General features: G+C 42.9%; 1 protein-coding gene across 1 annotated transcript; it reads left to right on the top strand.

Annotated features, from left to right (window-relative positions):
* Positions 1-14,902: 14,902 nt before the first annotated feature.
* On the top strand, positions 14,903-15,908 carry LOC311237103 (vasotocin-neurophysin VT 1-like; the record flags this gene model as incomplete). Its single annotated transcript, XM_084324909.1, has 3 exons — positions 14,903-15,025; positions 15,409-15,613; positions 15,763-15,908. 3 exons carry the CDS (start codon positions 14,903-14,905, stop codon positions 15,906-15,908), a joined length of 474 nt encoding a protein of 157 aa, XP_084181035.1.
* Between the last annotated feature and the right edge of the window lie 9,618 nt (positions 15,909-25,526).

The following is a 25,526-nucleotide window of genomic DNA, read 5'->3' as shown; positions in this document are numbered from 1 at the left end:
TTGTTGAATGATGTTTCTCAGTTATCGACCTCTGTACATGTAAAGAGACTCATTTTGGCGGGTCTTACGGCTGCCAAAAAGTTGATAGCGTCACGATTTATCTAGAGATATCCATTGCACGAATTTTAGGTGTTAATGAAGCCAGCATAGCAGTCTGTGTAGCTTTGGTGGAGAAGATAAAGGAACGCATATACATTTGTAATTTTCTGATGTTAAATGAAGTAGTGGATGTATAGTCCAAGTGGGGGTCCTGATGGGGGGGGGGGGGGAGGGGAAGAGCGAGCAAGAGCCCATGTATTGTATTTATTATTTTTATGTCTTTTAATCTACATTCATTCTGATTTAATTACTGGACTGTCATTATTGTTATTATTATTTCTGTTATTGTCCTGTGCTTTATCATTGATTATTACTGTTACTGTATTGTTTGTCTTGTTTCATGTTAAAAAAATGGAAAATAAAAAAACATTTGTTAAAAAAAGAAAAAAGTGGGTAGTGATTCACATTCCTTTACAGCTTTGGGTAGGGCGTTCCACATTGATGTGGCATAATTGCTAAACGTGTTTAGTCCCTTGTTTGAGCCGAATCTGGGTTTAACATGATTTGTGGAGCTCCCTCTGGTGTTGTGATCGTGGTATTCACTGACCTTTGGGAAGTATTTTGACATGTACATGGGTACCTTGGTCGTGTAGTGTATCTTGTAGACCAGGCCCATTGCAAGTTGCTGTACTCTGTCGTCTACTCTAAGCCATCCTAGGTTGTCAAAGTGGGCTGGGGTGAGGTGGGTTCTAGGAGTCAGGTCAAGCAGTAGTCTGACTAGTTTGTTTTGAGATGTTTGTAATTTGTTTTTTTTAGTGCCATGAGGTGCAAGCATAGTCGTACAGTAGTACCCTTGAATGAGTGCTCCTGCCAGAGTCTTCAGGGTATTCTTGTTTACACAGAGGAGATCCGGTACAAGAATCGAGTTCGTTGGCTGACTTTTTTTATTACATTGGATGCCATTTTGTCACAGGAAAGATTAGCCTCTAGGATGGAACCCAGGTAGGTAATTTCATCTTTCCTTGTGACAATATTGTCACCCACTGTAACTGAGAAGCCGTCGGTCTTGCTGAGTTTGTTATTTGAACCGAAGAGAATGGACTCTGTTTTGCCCATGTGTAATTATAGTTTGTTATCGGCGAGCCATATGCAGATTTTGCCTAGTTCAGAGCTGAGGGTTTTTTCAACCTGTAACTTGTTCTTGTCAGAGACCAGCAGGGCTGAGTCGTCCGCAAACAGGAACAAGTTGCAGTCACAAGCTGCAGTCACAAGCCGACGACATGTCATTTGCATAAATTAGGAACAGTAGCGGTCCTAGTATGCTTCCTTGTGGAACACCACAGCTCACTGGGAGGGGGGGGGGTACCATTTACCTCCACCATCTGTTCTCTCCCCTCCAGGTTAGGATTGTATCCAGCTCACTGATAGACTATCAAAACCAATTGCTTTTAGCTTGTCAATCAGAATGGTGTGATTGACGTGTCAAAGGCCTTTTGTAGGTCCAGCATGACCATGCCGCAGTATTTGCCCGCGTCCACCTCTTGTTTGATGTGGTCGTTCAAATAGAGAAGGCATGTGTCAGTGGAATGGGATGTTCTGAAGCCAGATTGGAATTCGTAGATTAGATTTTTTTCCGCAAGGTACTTTTCGACCTGTTCGTATACTATTTTTTCCATGACTTTCGAGATGGATGTAAGTGTAGCAGGGTGGATTATCCCTGCTTCGTGGGAACTGTGGTGCACGGTCACTAGGTAGCGAGACACAGTAGAACTCTGGCTAGCTGCACCTCCGTCTTTGGGGTCAGGAGCGTCAACTGGAGGCTGGCAGTGGGAGTGGATGGGGCCCAGGATTTACAAACCTAGTCCGGTACTCTGGTCTTCCTCTCCCTTCCAGGGCAGTCAGCAGTACTCCCCAACACGCCCTCACTCTCCCCAATTGTCACCTTAGCACCCTCCCACACCTAGTGACTGGATTGTAAATAAATAACTTGGTTCCCCCCGCAAGCAGTACCCTCCCTCAATGACCCTAGAAACCTCACGGTAGGAAAGGGAAGGTTAAATAGGAAGGGGTTAATAGTATATGTTACCCACATCAAAAAGGGTTAAGATTAGGCTCAGTAAAAGACACACACACCGTGCTCCCATTCAGTCTGGTTATTATTGCACCATTGTTATCGTTACACAATAGTTACGGTCTGGTGATTATTGCACCATGGTTATCGTTACACAATAGTTACAGTCTGGTAATTATGTAATTACGCCCTAGGCACCAAGTGCTCTCGCTGTACCCAGACTAAGTGCTGCCCACGTCTGGGCTAGACACAGTATCAATACCTTCCCTAAGGGTTTACATATACTGCTCTAGTACTCCTTCATATGGGGAAAGAAGGGAGGACATAGGGAAGGAATAGAGGGATTCACTGAATGGGAAAATATTATTACACCAACACGGTATCACACTCAAAGGAAATAAACAGAAAGCAAAAGGGTGGGCCCACAAAATACCAATAAAAGTCCTATCTTAATGCCGGCATATATTGTTTGGGGTTCCCCTATTGAACGGTAGTAGCAACGTTAATTTCGCCTGCAGGCTGCACCACACTGTATACTGTATAATAGCTCGGGAGCATCAATGCCCATTTGTACTCATCCGAAATGGCCGCCTCGCCGCGCCACTGTTGTCCGGAAAGCAAGATGGCGTCGAACGCTCTCGGTGAGGATACTTGCAGGCGGAGCTGGGGCAGAGAGGCAGCGCCGGCTGAGAGCGTGTGCTGGGCGATGACGACCCCTGCTGGACGGGACGAAATCCCGTAGGCTGCAGGCAGCCGGGTGCAGATCTGGTCGCAGGAAACCGGGGCAGACTGATTGCAGGCAGCCGGAGCAGACTGGTTGTAGGTCCACGCGCATCTCGGGGCTCGCACTCTATACCGTCACACTGTAACTACTATAACCCGACTACTAAGGACTTTGATATGTTGTTAGCCGCACGCTACTTATACCGCACACAGTAACTACTATAACCCGATACTGTTAGTGCTTGGCTCTGCACTGTTTTCTCACACACTATCGCTGGTACCTCTAGGATATCACGTCAACTAGCAAGTACTTCCTATCACCCGTCGCTATCCCACGGGGCCCTCCAACATAACTTCTGCAACAGGGCTCTCCCGAGCACCCGTCCGTTGCGACTGTTCGTGTTCAAGTTCACTGCCGAAGAGGATCTCCTTCCGTCTTCCGCCTCCATATATCACGTCCCATCTCTCTCCGACACTCTCTGCCAGACACCGCCCCCTGCTGGTCCCGCCTACTAGTCACACAGGGAAGGATGTTGAATATGGTCCAGCGATACTGTGTATGGTCCATACTCCAGCCGATAGAAGGAAGAGAAACTCATATCATTGCTCGTGGGAATATCAATGATGTCTTTGTGTACAAAGGGGATATAAAACACAAGTCAGCAGTTCTGAATAATAGACAATATTTTCAGGCTGCTACATAATGATAGAAACAGGGCGGTAGTTGCCTGGGTCTAATTTGCTGCCCTTTTTGTGCAGGGGTGTTACTCTCGCAATTTTGAAGTCCTTGGAGACGTGTCCCTGTTTTATGGAGAGGTTTATTATGTGTGTGATGACTGGGGTGATGGCGGCTGCTGAGTCTCTGAGGAATTTGGAGGGGATGTTGTCATGGCCAGTGGCCTTGTTCGGTTGGAGGGCACTCAGTTTTTTGAGTACCTCATCTGTACTCATCTGGAGAAGGGCATGTGTTCCAGTGAGACCCGGATTGTATTATAAGTCATTGTTGATCTTATACAAGTCCAGTGAAATCAACTACAGCTCAAGAATTTGAAATATATAAGATTTGATCACAAAAAAAAGAATTAGAAATATATATTAGAAATATTTCAAAGAGCCATGATCATGTATAGTAGTGTGGTTGTGAAAGTTACTTTGAAAATGTGATGCGTGAAGAATTACTTATTATTTTTGACTATTATTATTAATGTAATTAGTTACATTACTTTTAGTTAGGTACTTTTAGATTACTTTGTGGTTTATTAGTGTATTCTTGTTTTTCTGATATGTTTCTTGAACTGAGCTACCAAAACAATTACCACCTGCACTGTTGTCAGGCAACAATAAAGCATCTTGACCAACTGACTATTATCATTATCTACAATGACTATCAATCATTATGGCGTTTAAAACCAGTGATATTTGTGGACATCCTGAAATGGGGGGCCATTTGTGTGTTAGACCAAGTGTGTTCAAATCTATGTGATGTCACTGTTACAATCAAGTATAAGTGACTTGCCCTAAGGCCTTCACAGTCACAGGAAATATGACTAGTTTCCCCGGTAGGCCTTGATTGTAGCGTGGTGGACAACAAGGAAGTCGGACACATTTTACCAAAGAAATAACAATATTTATTGAACAGCTAGGACTAAAAGGTACAAAAAGTGGAGAGCTGGGTGCTCCAACCTCCATGGTTCAGGATATAACAAAAAGAAAGCACATGGACAAAAATATAGCAAGGAGCAAACTGCAAATGGTCAAGAATAGTGAGCACGGGTGGGAGAGCACTTCTGAGAGCACTCTGGTAAGCGACACTGTGACGAGCTCCTGGTCTGTTTGTAGGGTGTGGAGCCTCGTCACCACACCTGTGATCAATTACAAGAGCAGCCATGTTAATTACCACCAAAAAAACAGTGTGTCAATTACACCTCACCAATTAGTGACACCACCACAATGTGAATATACACCACAGACAGTAAGTATATCCTCCACCATGTGAAAGTACACATAACAGCCACCAAGGCAAGTGTATTCAAATCTATGTGATGCCACCAAGGCAAGTGTGTTACTTTGTGCTGTGCATTGCTTATTATTCTGCCCCATACACACACACACACACGCACACACACACACACACACACACACACACACACACACACACACACACACACACACACACACACACACACACACACACACACACACACACACACACACACACACACACACACACACACACACACACACACACACACACACACACACACACACACACACACTTCTTCTTCAGGGTTCTAACCCGCACCAAACCCTGGCAGCACATCACCCCCACCCTCATCCACCTCCACTGGCTCCCCATCAAATCCCGCATCACGTACAAAACCCTCCTGCTCACCTACAAATCCCTTCACGCCCTGGCACCTCAGTACCTCACTGACCTCCTCCACCCCTACACTCAGTCACGGTCCCTGCGATCCACGGACACTGGTCAGCTCTCCATCCCCCGAACCAGACTACGGACGTTCGGGGACAGAGCTTTCAGTGTGGCAGCTCCCACCCTCTGGAACTCCCTCCCCGCAGAACTCCGCACCGCCCCAACTCTGGACTCATTTAAAAAACTGCTCAAAACCCACCTCTTCAACTTGGCCTTTAACCCCTAACTTTCTCACTTTATATGTATATGTATATGTTGTGTCTGTCCACTATGTTTGTTAATTTGTCATCTCCCCCCCCCCCCTATGTAAAGCGACCTTGGGTCCTCTGAAAGGCGCTATATAAAACGAAGTTATTATTATTATTCCTGGGTACAACACAATTAATGCAACAATTGCATTGTAGCTTTCACCCTGCGTTAAGAGTCTCACCCTTGGCCTTCTTTTGCACTCATCATTGTTGGTGTGTTTGTAATTTCTCCTCTGGTTAATTGTTCTAACTTGCACCTAAATGAGATTTTACTATTCAAACGTCTGTCCTATACACAACAAGCCACCTGTTATGACATGGGCAATTAAAACTCATTTACAAAAGGTTCATCTGCATTTCAAATGGCTTGGTTTATTCCTAAATAAAAACATCTTCCGAATGTCACTGCATTGAGATGGCTGAGTTCAGAACCTTTGGTAATTGAACACTCTCGCCCATAGTATTTTACCAATCATGTTGTGCCAAGCTGTGGCCCCGTTTCCAGTAGAGGTTTTGCACCTGTTATGAAAAAGATTTTAGATTCATGATTAGGCAAGTAGGTTACTATATGTTGTTTATTGTTTAAAAAGGATCCCCATTAGCTGTCACCTAAGTGGCGAGCTAGTCTTCCTGGGGTCCACATAGAAAGACAACACAAAACACAAAACATAACAACATAAGATACATATGACAATCACAATTAACAATGATAATCTAAAAACAGTAAAACATTGTAGACATCATTATCTAAAAACATTGTAACATTGTCTAAAAACAGTAAAACATTGTAGACATCATTATCAACATCAGAATATTTTGCTCACATATTTAAGTAGTGCATTCTCAGGTGGTATTTGAAAGACACTTTACTATTCAATTTACTTATGTTCAGTGGGCAGTTATTCCAATGATTGATGGCACGATAAACAACAGTCCTCTTTAAAGCATTTGATTTTGGACGTGGTAACATAATCTGTCCATCATCAGCTGACCTAGTAAAATAAGAATGAACCTGACTGCATCTGACAATTTGTTTGTATAAGAAAACAGGTTGAGACGAAAAGACAGTGTTCCTGAAAAATTTAACTGTGTTGAAAACCAGCCTATTCTCTACCGTTAACCATGAGAGTTGCCGGTGCATAGTGATGGTGTTTGTTCTCATGGAACAATGTAAAACTAACCTTGCAGCTCTGTTCTGGGCAGTTTGCAATTTCTTTAGTTGACCTTTGGATGCAGAGGACCATACTGGTGCACAATAATCTAGGTGACATAAAATTAAAGATTTCGCCACCTGTCCCACAATATATGTAGGGACATAAGAAAGACATTTCCTCACCATGGAGATACCACTCCCCATCTTCTTCACTATGGTATCAATGTGTTCTGCCCATGACAGCTGGCTATCAATTATTATGCCCAGTAATTTTACTTTATTTACCTGTTCTATGGGTTCATCAGACACGTTCAAACTCATTTTTGGTATTGATGACAATTTATGACTCGAACCCAAGATAATTGATTTGGTTTTTGAGATGTTTAGTACCAACTTATTCCGTTTTATCCAATCAAACACCATATTTAACTCAGCTGATAAAACATTGTCCAGTTCACTGACAGTTTTTGCAGCATAGTACAATGTGGAATCATCAGCATACATTTGTACAGTTGCTTTACACAGAACTGATGGTAAGTCGTTTGTGAAGATGGCGTATAGGAGTGGTCCAAGGCAGCTCCCTTGCGGGACCCCGCAGTCTAAGACCTTAGAGTGAGACCAGCTGCCAGTGTAATAAACCCTTTGTGTCCTACTTGTGAGATAACTCTTCATAAATATGATGGCTGTTGGACAAAACCCATAGCATTCTAGTTTACCGATGAGCAGATCATGGTCTATGACATCGAATGCAGCACTAAAATCAAGTAATACTGCACCAGTCATCTTTGAGTTATCAATTTCCTTGAGCCAGTCATCTGTCATTACTGTAAGGGCAGAACAAGTAGAATGATTAGGTTTGTAAGCATGTTGAAAACTTGTGTTCAAGCCATTACAGTCAAAGTAATCCTGTATTTGTGAGTGGACTATTCTCTCCATCAGTTTACTGAGAACTGGGAGAATAGCGATAGGTCTACTGTTCTTCCCAGTGAGTGATATGTGGCGAAGATGCATTCAACATTTAAAGTGCATCATCCTATTGGACAATTTATACTTATAAAAGAGATAACACAAATGTTCCATGGATGTGTTGTCCCTGACTGAACACTACAGTTGTGTTGAAAAACAGCACATTAACACACAACACATCTTTTTTAAGAGTGTAGTCTATTATAATGCATTAGGTTGCAAATTGTTACACTACTGCAGAAGAAGAAGATCTAACAGAAGGTGTATAGGGGTGTGCATCTGGGTAATGTACAGTAGAGGTCTAAGCACTCACCTACCACTGCAGAGACCCAGGTTCAATTCCCAGCAGCGGTACCTACGGCTTCGTCAGTCGTCCCTATACGAACACAATTAGCAGAGTGGGAAGCCAGTGGGGAATGAGTCCTAGTCGTTGTAACAGCGACTCCTACTGGTCAGCCTGTTCAGCAGGGAGGGGATCTGGGGGATCTGGGGGATATGGCGGGAGTCTCCGCTCATGTTACACTGTCCCAGTTATTTTTTTTTTTTTTTATTGATCTTTTTTCCCCTCCTTTTTCCTCCGATTTTCTCCCATCCCAATGTTAGTCGTTATGCCAATTCCCAATCCCCTTCCTGGTCGCTGCGCACTTACCCCCCACAGTCGGTCTGGGAGAGTGGAGGCTATCACATGCTTCCTCCGACACACGTCTAGCCAATCAACCGCTTCTTTTCACCTGGCAGCGCGGACTCTCACTGAGAGCGTGTAACGTGTGGAAGGATCACACTACTGCCCTTAGATCCTATCCGCGCTTAGCAGGCGCCCCGACCGAACTGTAGGAGTCGCTGTTTACAACGACCCGGACCCACCCCGCCAGCTTCTCCCACCCTCTAATACTGCCAATTGTATTAGTGTGAACGGCCAGCCAAGCTGGTGACAACCCCGGAGCTGTGAGCTGGATTCGAACAGGCGAATCCAGCGTCCCTGGGGTTGGTGAAGAACGCAATCTCCGCTACGCTACCTGACCGCCCACACTGTCCCAGTTATATCCCAAATCAGAATCAGTACAAACAATGTACAGGAATCCATCTTGGTGATGACAACAGAAAAGACAGTAGGACTGGTCACATACGGTACACAGCACTATGCATCCTTTTAAAAAACAAAACAAGTTCTAAATGTATCTGTGTCTTTCCCTGGTTCTGTTAAAATATCGATGGTGGTCACTTGGAATTGGAACTTTACCACCAACTTGTGCTGCTGTATCGCAGAATAATGTCTTGCGTGTGTGATTGCATGCCAGTAATATGGATGTATGATCAAGTGTCTTCATATGTGTGCCAGAACAGTACTAACTATACCAGCGCCAGCATTGATATCACATCATTCTCATGCAGCGAAGGTTCAGGAGATGTTGTTCTTTTGGGTCTGCGTTCATACCCCCACGTTTTAGTTTGCCGCCTCGCATGCGAATAGGCCAGTTTAGAGTAACGTTCATAAATATTCAGACAGATTAGCAGAGGAGTGATAGCCTCCCGAGATCGTGTTCAAAGGTCCAGCTTGATGTTCCGTAGATAAAATGGACCATTTCTGATGCAGCCCCTGACTCTAGTCAAATGAAACTTCTCTCTCTCTCTCTCTCTCTCTCTCTCTCTCTCTCTCTCCTCATCTTGACCATGCAGGAACAATGGGCATCAGTAATATCAGTGCTGCATTATAACAACTGGTGAAGTAATTTGACTCCATACCTTAAAATGCATCGTAATAAGCTTCAGAGAGTTGGGAGGCAAAGCCACTAATTAATGGAAGCGGATACGGACCACTAGCCTAGCTTAAAACTCCGGGAGGTGTTTTTGGCCAACAGCAAGGCTAGCTGGTCCATATCCGCTTCCATTCATTTGTGCTAAGCTAGGCTAGCTTGCAGCCGGGTAGCTTTCTACTACTTTTTTTTAACACACTTCACTTTCATGTTTTGGTTCCTCACCCTTACAGCAGCTTACTTACGCCTTTTACCCCGTTTGGGGCATAGGCCGTCAACAAGGGTTATCCAAACACCCTGATCCTGAGCCAACCTCTCCAGCTGGCCCCAGGTGTGTCCCATCTTCTTGGCATCATCTTTCAAGTCTCGGCGCCAGGTGTTTCGTGGTCGGCCTCTCTTTATTTTCCCTTGGGGGTTCCACCTGAGAGATTGTCTTGTGATGTTAAGGGATGGTTTACGGAGTGTATGGCCAATCCATCTCCAATGCCGTTGGAGAATCTCTTTCTCTGCTGGCTGTTGTTGTGTTCGTTGCCACAGGTCTTTGTTGCTGATGGTGTTAGGTCAGCGAATCTGGAGGATTCAGCGCAGACAGGTGTTTAAGAAAACTTGTAGTTTATTGGTTGTAGTGACAGTGGCTTACAGCAACAATTGCATCTTATGAAATAGAATACAAATTAAATAAGGCAGTAGAGGTAGTACAAAGTAGCAGCACAATGTAACAGCATAAAAATCACGTTAAAAGTAGCATTAAAGATATGGCGCAGTATATAATACTGTATGAATATACAAACATATAGAGCAGTGGTAATGTGTGGATATAGTGTGTGTAAAATGCAGTGTGTGTGCAGTAGATGTGCATACAATATGTTGTGTGGTTGTGTGTGCATAGTTCCATTTGTGTGTGTGTGTGTGTGTGTGTGTGTGTGTGTGTGTGTGTGTGTGTGTGTGTGTGTGTGTGTGTGTGTGTGTGTGTGTGTGTGTGTGTGTGTGTGTGTGTGTGTGTGTGTGTGTGTGTGTGTGTGTGTGACTGTGTGTGTGTGTGTGTGTGTGTGTGTGTGTGTGTGTGTGTGTGTGTGGCGGGCAAACAGGTAGCAGGCTATTGTGTTATCTGTTTATGAGTCTGACTGTCACAAAGTCTGCTGGTCCGGGTCTTGGGGCTGTGGTATCGTTTGTCAAACAGCATCAGCTCAAACTGTTTGTGGTTGGGGTGGTTGGGGTTTTTGATAATCCTGCGTTCTTTGCTGACCGTCCGTTGTATATATCCTGGATGGAGGGAAGCTCACATCCATTGATGTCCTGGGCTGTCCACACAACCCTCTATAGCACTTTGTGGTTGAGGGCAGAGCAGTTCCCATATCAGGTGGTGATGCATCCAGTCAGGATGCTCTTTGTTGTGCTTCTGTAGAAGGCCCATAGGATCTGGGGCCCCATGCCGAATGTCTTCAGCCATCTGAGGTGAAAGAGGCGATGCTGTGCCTTATTCACCACCTGGCCGGTGTGCTCGTCCCAGGTGAGGTCTCTCCACAGCAGACCCATTGATGTTGATGATGGGGTCCAGCCTTTCATCATTGTTGGTGATGGACTCTTCTCAACAGACCTATCCCAAACCATGTTGGAGCTGTGCATGGCAACACAATTATGCTGTGTACAGGGAGTAGAGGAGGGGGCTCCTGTGTTGAGGGGTAGAGGTGTTGGGACCCATCCCCACCACCTGGCGTCAGTCCGACAGAAAGTCCAGAATCTAGTCCAGAATCAGGTCAAGTCCTTGGTTCCTGAGTTTGGTGTGTAGAGTCTGGTGTGACTATGGTGTTGAATGGTGAACCATAGTCAACAAACAGCATCCTCACATAGGAATTATCTTCCATCAGGTGGTTGAGGGCACTGTGGAGTGTTGTGGCTATTGCGTCCTCCATGGATCTGTTTTGTAGGCAAATCGGTGAGGGTCTAGGGTCAATCAGGTATCTCCGTTCATTGTTTGACAATGTGTGTTGTATTAATTTGTTTGTTGGTAATTTTGGCTTTTGTCTTTGGTTTTAACTTTTGTTCTCAGAAGCCACACATATACCCCTATCTTCACTACCATCATTGGGTAAAAAAGTGGAAATCCTTGGTGGGACACCCAGACACCCCATTCCATTCACATTGTCAGGAGAGCATGTCAAAGCTGTATGTGTCATCCAGCCGAGTTTGTGTTTCCAAACATTTTGTCCTAGGGATAACATACATTTAAATTGGTTGGTAGGCCTATTTTCTCTACAAATGGTCCCATTTTTGTTTTGTGTTTTTACATGCCTATTCTAGCAGCGTAGTAGCCTGTTGTCATATCTAGGGCAATGGTTGCCAAAGGCCAGGTCACAAAAAAAGATAAAAATACAATAGGCCCTCAAATTATTCTGATGAAATTGTTCGATAATGCTAGTCTAGCAATTATGTGATGCCACAGCTTTTCAATGCTCCCTGCAATGCGTGACATGTTGAGGTTGTATACTCTGTCTCTTGCCTTTTAGGTAGCCAGAATGTTGTTGTTTTTATGTAGGTTGCCACTAATCTTTGGAATAATGAAGATTTGGGGGATTTTGCAGACAGTGATTGACGTTTTATTCGCAGGAATTCAGGGTTGCCTAACTCTTGATGAGGTCAGTTTGCAAAGTAGTCAGGGGGATAAGGTCAACACAAAAAGCCAATTCAAGCTGCCATTTAGACACCCCCCTCTCTCTTTTGCTCCAGTTTGCAACTTTCTTTTATTATTCTATTTATTTTTGGGGCTTTCTGTCATTTTTCACCCATCCCAATTTAGTCGTTATGCCAATTCCCTTCCTGGTCGTTGCGTGCATTGCCCCACTGTCAGCCTGGGGAGGGTGTAGAACTACTACATGCCTCCTCCGATACATGTGGAGTCTCCAGCCGCTTCTTTTCACCTGACAGCGAGGAGTTTCACTGGGGGAGCAAACAAATTTGACATAAAATTGACATTGTGTTCTTTCAGTGCAGGAAACTCTTCCATTGCCATTGGAAATTGGGCCATGGTAAAGTTGGTTTGATATTGGATAATATTCACATATTCAAGTTTTATCTTTCTCTCTGTGCAAGTGGGGAAGCAGCCTTTTTATTTATTTATTGTTTTAGATATATTTGATCACCTTTTTTTCAGGGTATAAAAACATCAATCATAATGCAATGATCAAGTGGTCTAAAATACATTTTATTTTTACCCATGTATTCCCCCCTCCAAAAAGTATTAAATGGACATAGATTACAGTACTATCACTATTAAATGGACATGCATTCAGTAGACAGATATCCAGCTGCAAACTAGTCTGCTTAGCACAAATTAATGGAAGCGGATATGGACCAGCTAGCTGTTGGCCAAAAACACCACTCCCAGAGTTTTAAGATAGGCTAGTGGTTAGGGCGGCTACGTGGCGTAGTGGGCAAGGCGCTCGCCACGAATGACGGAGACGCTGGGCTTGCCTGTTCGAGCCCAGCGCTCCACATTGCTTTCAGTTTAGCTGGCCGCCCATACTAATACACATTGGCCGTATTAGGGGGTGGGAAACTAATGGGTGGGGATCGGGCGTTGTGGACAGCGACTCCTACAGGTCGGTTGGTGCGCCTGCGCAGTAGAATCAGGAAGTGTCGGAGTCTCCCACGCGTTACTCCTCGCCACTGAGAGATCGAGCTGCGCAGGTGAAAAGATGCGACTGCTGTTACCTCAAGTACCGGAGGGGACTATATGTATGACTTAGTCCACATTGCAGCCGGCTTGTGGGAGGCAAGAAACAGCGTTCGTGACAGGGGAGGGTTGAATTGGATGATACGAAATTGGGATGGGAGAAAATATAGAAAATGGGAGAAAAAGGGCGGCTAGGTGGTGTAGTGGGCAAGGCACTCGCCACCAGTGTGGAGACGCTAGGATTCGCGTGTTCGAATCCAGCTCTCCACATTGTTTTCAGTTTAGCTGGTCGTCCGCAGTAATACACATTGGCCGTATTACGGGGAGGGAAAACTGAAGGGTGGGGATCGAACGTTGTGAACAAGCGACTCCTACAAGTCGGTTGGTGCGCCTGCGCAGTAGAATCAGGAAGTGTCGGGGGCAGCGTGAGCCTCCCACGCGTTACTCCTCGACACTGAGAGATCGAGCTGCGCAGGTGAAAAGATGCGACTGCTGTTACCTCAAGTACCGGAGGGGACTTGTGCTATGTATGACTTAGTCCACATTGCAGCCGGCTTGTGGGAGGCAAGAAACAGCGTTCGTGACAGGGGAGGGTTGAATTGGATGATACGAAATTGGGATGGGAGAAAATATAGAAAAATGGGAGAAAAAGTGGATCAAAAAAAAAGAAAATGGGAGAAAAAGTGGATAAAAAAATAAAAATAAAAATATAGGCTAGTGGTCCGTATACGCTTCCATGCATTTGTGCTAAGCTAGGCTAACTTGCAGCCGGATAGTGTTCTACTGAACGCAGAGAGGAAATTGGTATCTATCTTTTTGTCTGACTCCGGAGAAGACGGTAAGCACATTTCCCATAATGTTTGGATGTTCCTTTAAGAAAGAATATTAAATGGCCATAAATTACCATTAAAATTCAATAGCATTAGGTTGAAAGGAGTAAGAGCTACAAAACCAACACTGAATCAGTTATAGGTATCCTCCCTCCAATGCAGCAGCAACCTACTTTCTCAATTTCATAATTCATTATTATTAAACTGCTATGAATTATCATAACATTTCTGTTAAATTGAAATGAGTTAGAGTTCCACAACTGGTGGTGATTCAATTAGATATCTCCCTTTGATCAGTGCCAATTACTTTCAAAAGTGTTTTCTATTGTTTTTGCTGATGATTAGAGGGGGATATGTATATGGTTTGCATGGTTATGGAACTCTAACTCAATTTCAATTTAACACTATTGAATTTCAATTGTAATTTATGGCAGATAAAATGTATTAATTAATAAATAAAATATTTGACCTCTTGATCATTGCATTATGATGCTATTGGTGTTTTTATACCCCACAAAAAGGCGATCAACAAAAAACTAAAAATTATAATAATAATTAGACTAATTTAAATAATAATAATAATAATAAGGTTGCTGATTGTTGACGACCTTACACAGAGTAATAGAGTATATCCGGCCTATGCAAAGGGACAGATGTATTGAAGATAGAAATCGAATATGTGAATATCCAATATAAAACGTTTTTGGCCAATACAATTACTAAGTTACTGCCAATGCAATTAGCTACTTGTAAGTCGGCCAATACTTAATCACTGTTCTTTTTAGTCCGTTTAATCATTTAGTTACCAAGCCAAGGAGTCAACGATATAGAAATGAGATGATGACGTGGGGATGGAGCATCATAGGTAGGCTGTCTGTCTGTGTTGAAGGACAACTCCAGGCTATAAATAAGTGAAAGTTCCCACCGGATAGTGGCAGGATAACCGAGTTGGCAAGAAGAGATCTAGTTGACATAGGCTGGCTATCCATCGGACGACACTTTGTTTGGGCCAAAATGCCAGATTCCACACTTCCATTGCTGGGTGTCCTGGGACTCCTGGCCCTGTCCTCCGCCTGCTACATCCAGAACTGCCCGAGAGGCGGGAAGCGCTCCTTCCCCGACTCAGCCCAGAGACAGGTAGGCAAGGCAGCACGATTTCCTTCCGAGGGTCAGCTTAGAATATTTATTTTATTTTATTTTAAACATAGTAGACAAGTCAGGCAGGTGGGGGGAATGGGTGTACCAAAGAAATGTTTATGAATCCTCTATCTTAGTTAATTCCGTATCAATCCACCTTTTTTCTGTAAAGACGTGGTTTTCAGTATTGGACATCTTTTTGCCTCTTGGTAAATTGGTATTTCAGACAGTAGGCTGATAAATGGAACCGTATAGTAACGCGGTGTATAGGTTTGTGCCGTAAATGCACGCAAGACGGATTTTGCACACTGGCATTTTGAGATCGTTATATATTATATGGGGAAGCAAGTGCAGCCACTCACAATGAGCCTTTGATTTCCCAGTGCATGTCGTGTGGCCCCGGGGACAGGGGACGTTGCTTCGGCCCCAGTATCTGCTGTGGGGAGGGACTGGGATGTTACGTCGGCTCCGCGGAGGCAGCGCGCTGTGTGGAGGAGAACCACCTGCCTTCTCCCTGTGAGTCTGGAGGAAGAGCCTGTGGTCCAGAGGGGGGACGCTGTGCTGCTCCGGGGGTCTGCTGTGACTCTGGTGAGTAACATTTACAAAATTGTTGTTGGTCTTGATTTGTCTGAAGGGAGGACCTGGTAATATACACATCTGGTAGCCAAGTCTGTGTAATATACTCAAACTAACACCATCATATAAGTATAATCCCCCAATTTGTTTGTCTTGTCCAGAGAGATGTGTGTTGGATCCAGACTGTGTCGAGGACGGTCAGCGTGGGCCGGACAACGATCACAACAGTACCCTGATGATGATGGGCTCAGCCTCGGACCTGCTGCTGCGGATGCTGCATGCCACCAGCAGAGGGCGACACCAGTAACACAAAGGGAGGCCGGTCGCGTCAATCGCCGCACATTCACAGCCATACACAATCAACTACTGCAAGAACATGGACCAATATACACACACACAGGCAGACATATATAAGCCTACACACAGAGAAAGAGAGCTTGCTACATTAAGCGAATACTATTATATTATGAATGTGTTGACTACGTCAAGACTAAGTGATTTCTTATGCTTCAGTTCAAATATGCATTGTACAATCTACTGTTGATGGACATAATGTAAATATGTAGCAAATAAATCTTTTCTTGCACTGTTAACGTGTGTATTTCAATTGTTATATCTACAAAGAAAATAGTCATTGTTCGCTGAAATGGATATATATGTTTTGAACCTTTATTTAACCTGGTACTTACTTGGGAACGTTCAATCCTCGATCCATTGACCTCTACAGGTTGTGTTAAAGTGGTGTGGTCCAGTTATGCTGCTCTGATTAAAGGTCATCTTAAAGTGGTATGTGGTCCAGTCATGCTCCTCTGATTACATAATGTGAAAGTATATAATCTTCATACATTTTTGTCATGTTTTCTATGCAAAATCTTTTTCTTCAAAGTAACTAGTAGCTGATGGGTTCAGATAAATGTAGTGGAATAAAAGTATAAAGTTCCCTAAAATGAAAAGTATAAGTAGCTCAAAATTGTACTTAAGTACAGTACTTGAGTATAAATACTTTCCACCACTGCAAAAGAGAGACATACAACATGGAGTAGGGAGACATGGTTTGGGTCACAATCTTAAAACAATACACTGCAAAGTGCTTTAAATTCACCAATTACTTTAGTTTCAAGTTCTCCTTCGGGCTATTCCAAGCAGAGGGAGCAGAGAACATGACATACTGAATGGATAAGGACACCAAGTATTGACATCAATAATATGTAGGGATTACAGTGGCTCAGGAGGAAGAGCGGTTGTCTGGTAATCTGAAGGTTCCATGGTTCAATCCCGGCTCCTCCCGGCAGCCTGTCGACATAACCCCCAAACGGCTTCTGATGAGCACCTTGCATGGTTCCCTCTGCTGTCGGTGTGTGAATGGGTGAATGTGAGGCATAAGTTGTAAAGTGCTTTGGATAAAAGCAGCATATGCAGTCAATTTACCATTGATATACACAAATATATATATAGAAAAATGGCTCAGTGACACCTCTCCAATGAACACATGAACACATTCAGCATCTCATCACATTCACGTGCACGTGCACATGCCCCCTCTCTAAATAGGTCCAGTTTACAAAGGGTTTACAAATGTGTTCAGCTGAGTAAAAGTCTATCACCGCATTCATGAGGTGGACAGACAAAATAACAAACAACCCTTTAGAAAGTGTGAGGTATTTTTCCAAACACAGAACTGGATACAGATCGAAATGTATTGTTAACAACGTAGCGGAATGATTGGAAAAACTATAGGGGGTCAAATTCTGACAGATGTCCACGAAGAACACAATCGAAAAAGGGACAAATACTACTATGCACTCAGAGTGTATAGCACTCATGTTTGACACTGTTTGATGAACAATACCACGTATCCTTCGCTGCCAGAGGTGTACCGCTCCAGATGACTTGTTATACACAATCTGTAAGTCTAAATGACTTACATAATTTTGATTTGTGACTAAACAGTCTCAAAAACCCACACGTGTATGTGAATCAACTCAGACTACCATTGACCTCATTCTGACCTCCGACAAGTCCAAGATCTCAAATAAAGGGGTTATAGCATGTGGGTTAAGTGATCATTATATGATATTCTGTACCCGAAAAAAACTAAAACAAAAGGCTGGCTGCCACAAAACAGTCACATCTAGAGACCTCAAAACCTACTCTAGCGAGGCCTTCAACCTTGAACTGGAGAGTCTGGACTGGTCAGATGAACTCAATGGTACACTGGTTGACGAAACATGGCTTGGTTTCAAAACCAAATTCTCAGCAATACTAAACGACATGGCCCCCCTAAGAACCACCAGGGTAAAAAATCGCGCTGAGCCGTGGATGCACTCCGAAATACTGGCCGCTATGAAAACCAGAGACAAAAAATGCTCTGAGTTTCGTAAAAGTCAGTCAAAGCTTACTAAAAGCACGAGCAGTGAACTCCAAGCCCACGTGACTGAACTCAAACTAGAAAGAAACAGACTAAGAAACGACGTAAACTCCATGATCAAAACTGCAAAAAAGAATTTCATCAATGACAAAACTGAGGAAAACAAAAACAAACCACGTGAACTTTGGAAATTACTCAATAATCAACTAGGATGCAGTAAAAAACTTAAAACCAGATTCTCAAACATAAACATAAAAACTGACAACACGCTCATCACAGACAAGCTGGATGTAGCCAATTACTTAAACATTTTCTTCACAAACATAGCCACAACACTGGTAAACAAACTACCCTCCCACTCAGGGCTTTATGGGGTAGAACACATAGTAGCTTACTACAAAAACCTAGGGGTCCGCAAGGATGACTTCAAGCTGGAAATGGTAACAACAGATGAGGTACTCAATAAACTGAGCGCCCTCCAACCTAACAAGGCCACTGGCCATGACAACATCCCCTCCAAATTCCTCAGAGACTCAGCAGCCGCCATCACACCAATCATCACACACATAATAAACCTCTCCATAAAACAGGGACACGTCCCCAAGGACTTCAAAATTGCGAGGGTGACCCCTCTGCACAAAAAGGGCAGCAAATTAGACCCAGGCAACTACCGCCCTGTTTCTATTCTCACCTCCATCTCGAAAGTCATGGAAAAAATAGTCTACGAACAGGTCGAAAAGTACCTAGCGGAAAAAAATCTAATCTACGAATTCCAATCTGGCTTCAGAACATCCCACTCCACTGACACATGCCTTCTCTATTTGAATGACCACATCAAACAAGAGGTGGACGCAGGCAAATACTGCGGCATGGTCATGCTGGACCTACAAAAGGCCTTTGACATGGTCAATCACTCCATTCTGATTGACAAGCTAAAAGCAATTGGTTTTGATAGTCTATCAGTGAGCTGGATGCAATCCTACCTTGAGGGGAGGGAACAGATGGTGGAGGTAAACGGTACCCTATCCCCCCCCCTCACAGTGAGCTGTGGTGTTCCACAAGGAAGCATACTAGGACCGCTACTGTTCCTAATTTATGCAAATGACATGTCGTCAGCTTGTGACTGCAACTTGTTCCTGTTTGCGGACGACTCAGCCCTGCTGGTCTCTGACAAGAACAAGTTACAGGTTGAAAAAACCCTCAGCTCGGAACTAGGCAGAATCTGCATATGGCTCGCTGATAACAAACTATCATTACACATGGGCAAAACAGAGTCCATTCTCTTCGGTTCAAATAACAAACTCAGCAAGACCGACGGCTTCTCAGTTACAGTGGGTGACAATATTGTCACAAGGAAAGATGAAATTACCTACCTGGGTTCCATCCTAGAGGCTAATCTCTCCTGTGACAAAATGGCATCCAATGTAATAAAAAAAGTCAACCAACGAACTCGATTCTTGTACCGGATCTCCTCTCTGGTAAACAAGAACACCCTGAAGACTCTGGCAGGAGCACTCATTCAGGGGTACTACGACTATGCTTGCACCTCATGGTACCAAAGCACCTCAAAGGCGCTAAAAACAAAATTACAAACATCTCAAAACAAACTGGTCAGACTACTGCTTGACCTTACTCCTAGAACCCACCTCACCCCTGCCCACTTCGACAACCTAGGATGGCTTAGAGTAGACGACAGAGTACAACAACTTGCAATGGGCCTGGTCTACAAGATACACTACACGACCAAGGTACCCATGTACATGTCAAAATACTTCCCAAAGGTCAGTGAATACCACGATCACAACACCAGAGGGAGCTCCACAAATCATGTTAAACCCAGATTCGGCTCAAATAAGGGACTAAACACGTTTCGCAATTATGCCACATCAATGTGGAACGCCCTACCCAAAGCTGTAAAGGAATGTGGATCACTACCCACTTTCAAAACCTCTCTCAAGGGACACCTACGGGAGACTGCAATTCAACACTGGCCCCTGTAAATATCCTAACCCAACCCCCTCCAATGTACAGTCATTTACCTAGTATGGTTTTGTCAATAGTTCAATGTACAATTGTGTTTGTTTGTACAGTGTCTCCCCCCCCCCCCCCTCAATGTACAGTGTTACTTGTTTATACAGTGTGCCCCCCGCCCCCCCCCCCCCCCCCAACCACCTCCAATGTAAATTACCCAGTATGGTTGTCAATATCCCAATGTACCCAACCCCCCCCACCCAACCTCCTCCAATGTACAGTTTCTACGTCAAATGTATATACTCCCTTTTCTTGACTCCTTCTGTATCACAAACAGTACTGTATTTGCAAATCTGGTATGTCATAAATGTATAGATGTAGCAGTACTGACTATCTGTATGTCATGTATGTCATATATGTCTATATGAATTGAAAATGGGGGACCCTGATGGAAACAAGACAAACGTCTTTCTCAGGTCTGCATCCCCTTAACAATTGTATGTATTGAGCCGTACTGTATTGTACCCATTCTGCAATCTGTTAAATAAAGTTTTCATTCATTCATTCATTCATTCATTCATTCATTCATTCATTCAAACAGTCTAGTCTGTTCGACTGAGAAGCCTGAAAAGGAAACCTTCTAATGGACATTCTGGCTTTACAGTTAAAACATATCTATTAATCCCTTCCAATAAAACATAATCTTTGAATTATAGTGGCGCAATTACACAAAACCATGTAACAAAATGTAAACAGTTGGTGGATATGTAGCACAGATTGATTGATTTATTGATTGACATTTTTATTAACAGATTGCAGAATGGGTACAATATAGTACAGCTCAATACACACAATTGTTAAGGGGATGCAGACCAGAAAAAGACTTTCGTCTTGTTTACATCAGGGTCCCCAGATGTAGGACAGAGAGATCATGTGGTGCAGAAGAGGCCCCTGGTGGTGGTAATGTTGCACCTCATGTTGAAGCTGTGATCCTTGGTAAGGGGTTGTTTATAAACAACTGTTTGGTGAAAATGATGACGAGTTCCGACTTTGCAGGTTTGGCCAACATGTGGCGACCACTTCAGGGCCAACACAGTACACACAGTGCTTATGTAAAACCTAGCCTACTGCTTATTTTTCTACCAAGGATAAAAATCTTATTTGAAAGTCTTATTTTGAACCCTAGGCCCTTCTATCACCTGGCACCAATGTACAGTTTCTACGTCAAATGTATATACACTCTTCTGGACACTTTTTGTATCACAAACAGTACTGTATTTGCAAATCTGGTATGTCATAAATGTATAGATGTAGCAGTACTGTCTATCTGTATGTTGTGTATGTCATATATGTTATGATGAATTGAAAATGGGGGACCCTGATGTAAACAAGACGAAAGTCTTTCTCTGGTCTGCATCCCCTTAACAATTGTATGTATTGAGCTGTACTGTACTGTACCAATCATACAAATCAATTCCAACCAAAATCTCACTGGCATTCGACTTGCCTGCAGCTCTGCCTGCTGCTATTATTGTGTAACAACAACAAAAATAAAAGTCAATTAAAAGAGTACATTTATTTATTTGGTTGGCAATGGCATCAATCAATACCATGTCAGATGATAGAAAAATATGGCCCAGGTTAAAAATACCTGGAAAATACAGAATTTGAAACTGAGAGCTGAAAAGTGTGCCTTCGGTAGTCTGTTTGTCTATTAATCTTGTTCATTTGTTGAACTTACATTCTCTAACCTGGCTTGCTCTGAATGTGCTCCACACACGTTAATCTATACTGCTGTTGCGTTAGCAGGAACATGTAGTAAAAGATCTCCCATGGAATACCAATGGAAACATTATTGACATATATACAAGACATCCTGTTCCAATTGGCCTGTGTTTGTAGAAACACATGTTGGACCTGGCTTCACCTCGACACAGAGGATGTGGCCCTGAGTGATACCATCTCATTACTACAGCCACACAACTTTTACACACTCTGGAATATGTAATCATGCCTCTGTTCTAAGTTCCCATTTGCTACACTTAGCAAATACCTAGAATTGTTTTATCTATAAAACAAAGATAAAGATAAAACAATGATATATTTTATCTATAAGTGTTTTATCTATAAAGTACAACTAATTTGTTAATCTTTAATAATTATTTGTGGGAAAACATAGTGGTTCATCAGTGTTTACACTGTATATATTGGTTGACATCAGTCAACATTTCATGACTCATACTTAGATAACTGAAAAAAATAAAAATAAAGATATTTTGAGCAGCTTCGAGCTTCAATAAAGTCATAGACAGCCTTCTATGGTGATTGGTGACCATAGAATTATATATATTTTTTTAAACTGGCATATTTCATGTCTCATACATCTTTTCCTAAACTAAACTAGACTAGATTGTTGAGGAACTGGGATGCATCCTTTATGCAGCTGCAAGATGGGGCTGATGAAACAGCAGTAAGCAGACACTACATGGTTGCTGTTTTATATAGGCCTATACAGCATACCCAATATATACATTTGTGTAAAAGATGTCAGACATCCGAGATCCAAATCTCTGTCTTATCAATAAATATAAATGTACATATACAAACGTATACATACATACATACATACATACATACATACATACATACATACATACATACATACATACATACATACATACATACATACATACATACATACATACATGTGATGTTTTAGAGACATTTTAATAAGCAATGGAAGCCTATGGCAGTGGTGAATCAGCATAAAATTGCTTCAAAGAAGAGTGAAGAATAAATTGGAACCCACATGTCAAAAATACTGTTTTATCCTTAAAAAAGGTCTGACTCACAAAAAAGGTTCAGTGATTGCAGCCCTTGAGATAAGGGCCAAATACCTCTGTGACCCCTTCCAAAATGTTATCCAAATTAATTAAGAGAAAAATAAAATACATTAAAATAACAATCATCTATACAGTCACAATACTGTTTAGTTAAGCTCACTGAAACCTAGCAGCTATTCATTAACATAATACCTAGCAAGAAAATCCAGAACTATTGCATCATATCTTGATAAAATAGTGTCTCTTTGCCCTTTTGGACCCGTCCAATATTTTTGTGAGTACCTGACAATTGAAAATTGCACAACACCTGGGTGATTCTAAATGCAGGTAGAGTACAAACAATATGTTTTGTTTTTTCATTTCAACAAAGAGGGGAAGCAATACACATTTGTTTCAAATGAAGCCTAATGGTACAATAAAAAAAATGTATGGACCAAAATATTGCTGATAAAATTACACTTACCTTGCTAAGGACATTACATACTGTATGCAATCCATGATCTGAAAATGTAAAGGAAAATGATGAGGTAAAATATTTTGACAGCATTGTGAGTCACAGAGCAATTATTGTGAACCGTTTACCATCAGTAAATCAAACGCCTGAAATGGGGCTGGATTGGACACACCCTGAGAAAACCATCCTCCAACACAACCAGGCAGGCCTTAACCTGGAACCCACAGGGGAAGAGAAAGCCAGGAAGACCCAGAAACAGCTGGAGAAGGTCTGTCAAGGCGGATCTCAAGGAAGAAAGAACATCATGGAAGGAAGCAGAGAAAATCCAGATCTTTTAAATTTGAAGACTAGTATCATTAGATAGAGGTCATAGTATAGTTTGCTTTGGTGGAAGGGCATATGGACAGGATGGGGGTGGAATATTGTAAGTGTTCAAATCATTTATGCATTCCTGTAAGGATATTATAATTTACATAATCATGAACCTTGTCGTCTTCCATTAAAGTGGTCAAACTTTCCACTTGGATATTAAATGGCCCCACACTGCCCACTCTGAAGCTTGGCCTCTTCTTTTGGAGACACATTAATGCCTTCACATTTACAAAGATAATTCACTGCCACATTTTTGCAAGCACATTAGGTTCTCATAATCTCATTAACAATGGAAATGTTATGCATGCCTAAGACAGTGGTTCTCAACCTGGGGCTGAGAGGGGGGGGGGGTTCCCGAAAAGATACACGAATGCTGCCGTCAAATGGACACAGGAAGTCGAGTAAATGAGGTGCTTGGTGTTCAAGTGGTTAAAGTCGCAAGGACACCGTTGCTAGGCAACTGAGCAACAATGCGTCTTGAAGCCACCAAGGCTAATGATTTAGCTGACTAAATATAAAGGCATATTGACGGAGGAAAAATATGAGACTGTTGGGAATATCAACATTTTCCTCTGGTGTAGTATTAATTTACAAAGAAAGACAAAAATTACAATAATCCCACTCAAAATGTACTTCCATGGGCACCGGCAATTTTTTTTAACGTCATCACCACATCACAACGTGTGAACTCTGAGCTTTCAGAAAACAAAGTTGTGAAGAACTCTTCTTGTGAACATGGTAAACACAAGCCCATTTGAAGCCACCAAGATACATACATGATCATAATTGGAATCACAAACAGTGTCTGAGGAATGCATGCAGCATCATCAAAGACACATCTCACTCCAACCACAGACTGTTTGGGAGGCGCTACAGGAACCTCAGTTCCAAGACCAGCAGGTTCAGGAACAGATTCTTCCCCTCAGCTGTCACCTTGCTGAACTCTGCACTCACCTTCACTCAACTTACTCCTGAAACGGAACTTTGTTGATTATACTCATATCCCTTTATCTGCTGCCTAGCTACTTCCATTTATACGACTTTTTTTTATCCACTTTTTCTCCTCTCTTTTTCAATTTTTTCTACCATCCCAATTTCACTGTGCCAATTCTTCCCTCCCCTGTCCTGAACGTTGCTCGCATATGCCCCCCACTGGCCAGTTGTAGGGAGGATAGAAGCCTTGCATCACGTGTACCCTCCGGTACACGAGGAGGCAGCCTGTCACATCTTTTCACCTGCCAGCGCGGACTCTCATTGGCGAGGTGTAACGTGTGGGAGGACACTATACCCCACGATTTCCTGTCTCTGCTGTGCAGGCGTCCCCAACCGACCTGTAGGAGTCGCTGTCCACAACGTCCAGATTACCAACCATCGACTTCCACCCGCTAACTCTGCCAATTGAGTTAGTATGACGGCTGGCCCAAGCCGGAGGCAACGCCGACAGCCGGAGTCTAACCTGGTGTCTCTTGCGTTGGTGACGAGCGCAATGTCCGCTGCGCCACCCAGTCGCCCTTCCATTTATACTACTTATATACTCAACCTATAGTTAACTCATAGTTAGTTAGTCTTATCCACTCATACTATTTACACCACTGTCTACATATCTTCCATAGTGTATTCAGATCTAATACCACTGTCTAGGCTAAATACTCACTGTTCATACTGTTTATACCCTAGCTTTTCTTATCTTCCATTATTCTATATATATTTTTAATATCTACTCACTCGTTACATTAGTTAGATTATCCATGTGTACGGTCTAGTATAGGCCTATAGTGTTTGTTTATAGCTAACTGCTCTGTACTTGTACCCTGTGTTAGTTTAACCCACTAGACTCGGAAAGATGACGTTCATCTTCAGAGAGTTCAAATCAATTATGCTTTTGGAAATGTTAACTGAGTGACACGTTCAACATAA

Source organism: Notolepis coatsorum, assembly GCF_963971535.1.
Source record: "Notolepis coatsorum genome assembly, chromosome: 11".
Classification (NCBI taxonomy): domain Eukaryota; kingdom Metazoa; phylum Chordata; class Actinopteri; order Aulopiformes; family Paralepididae; genus Notolepis; species Notolepis coatsorum.
The sequence above is the reverse complement of the archived record's forward strand: the minus strand, read 5'-3'. Positions and strand labels throughout refer to the sequence as shown.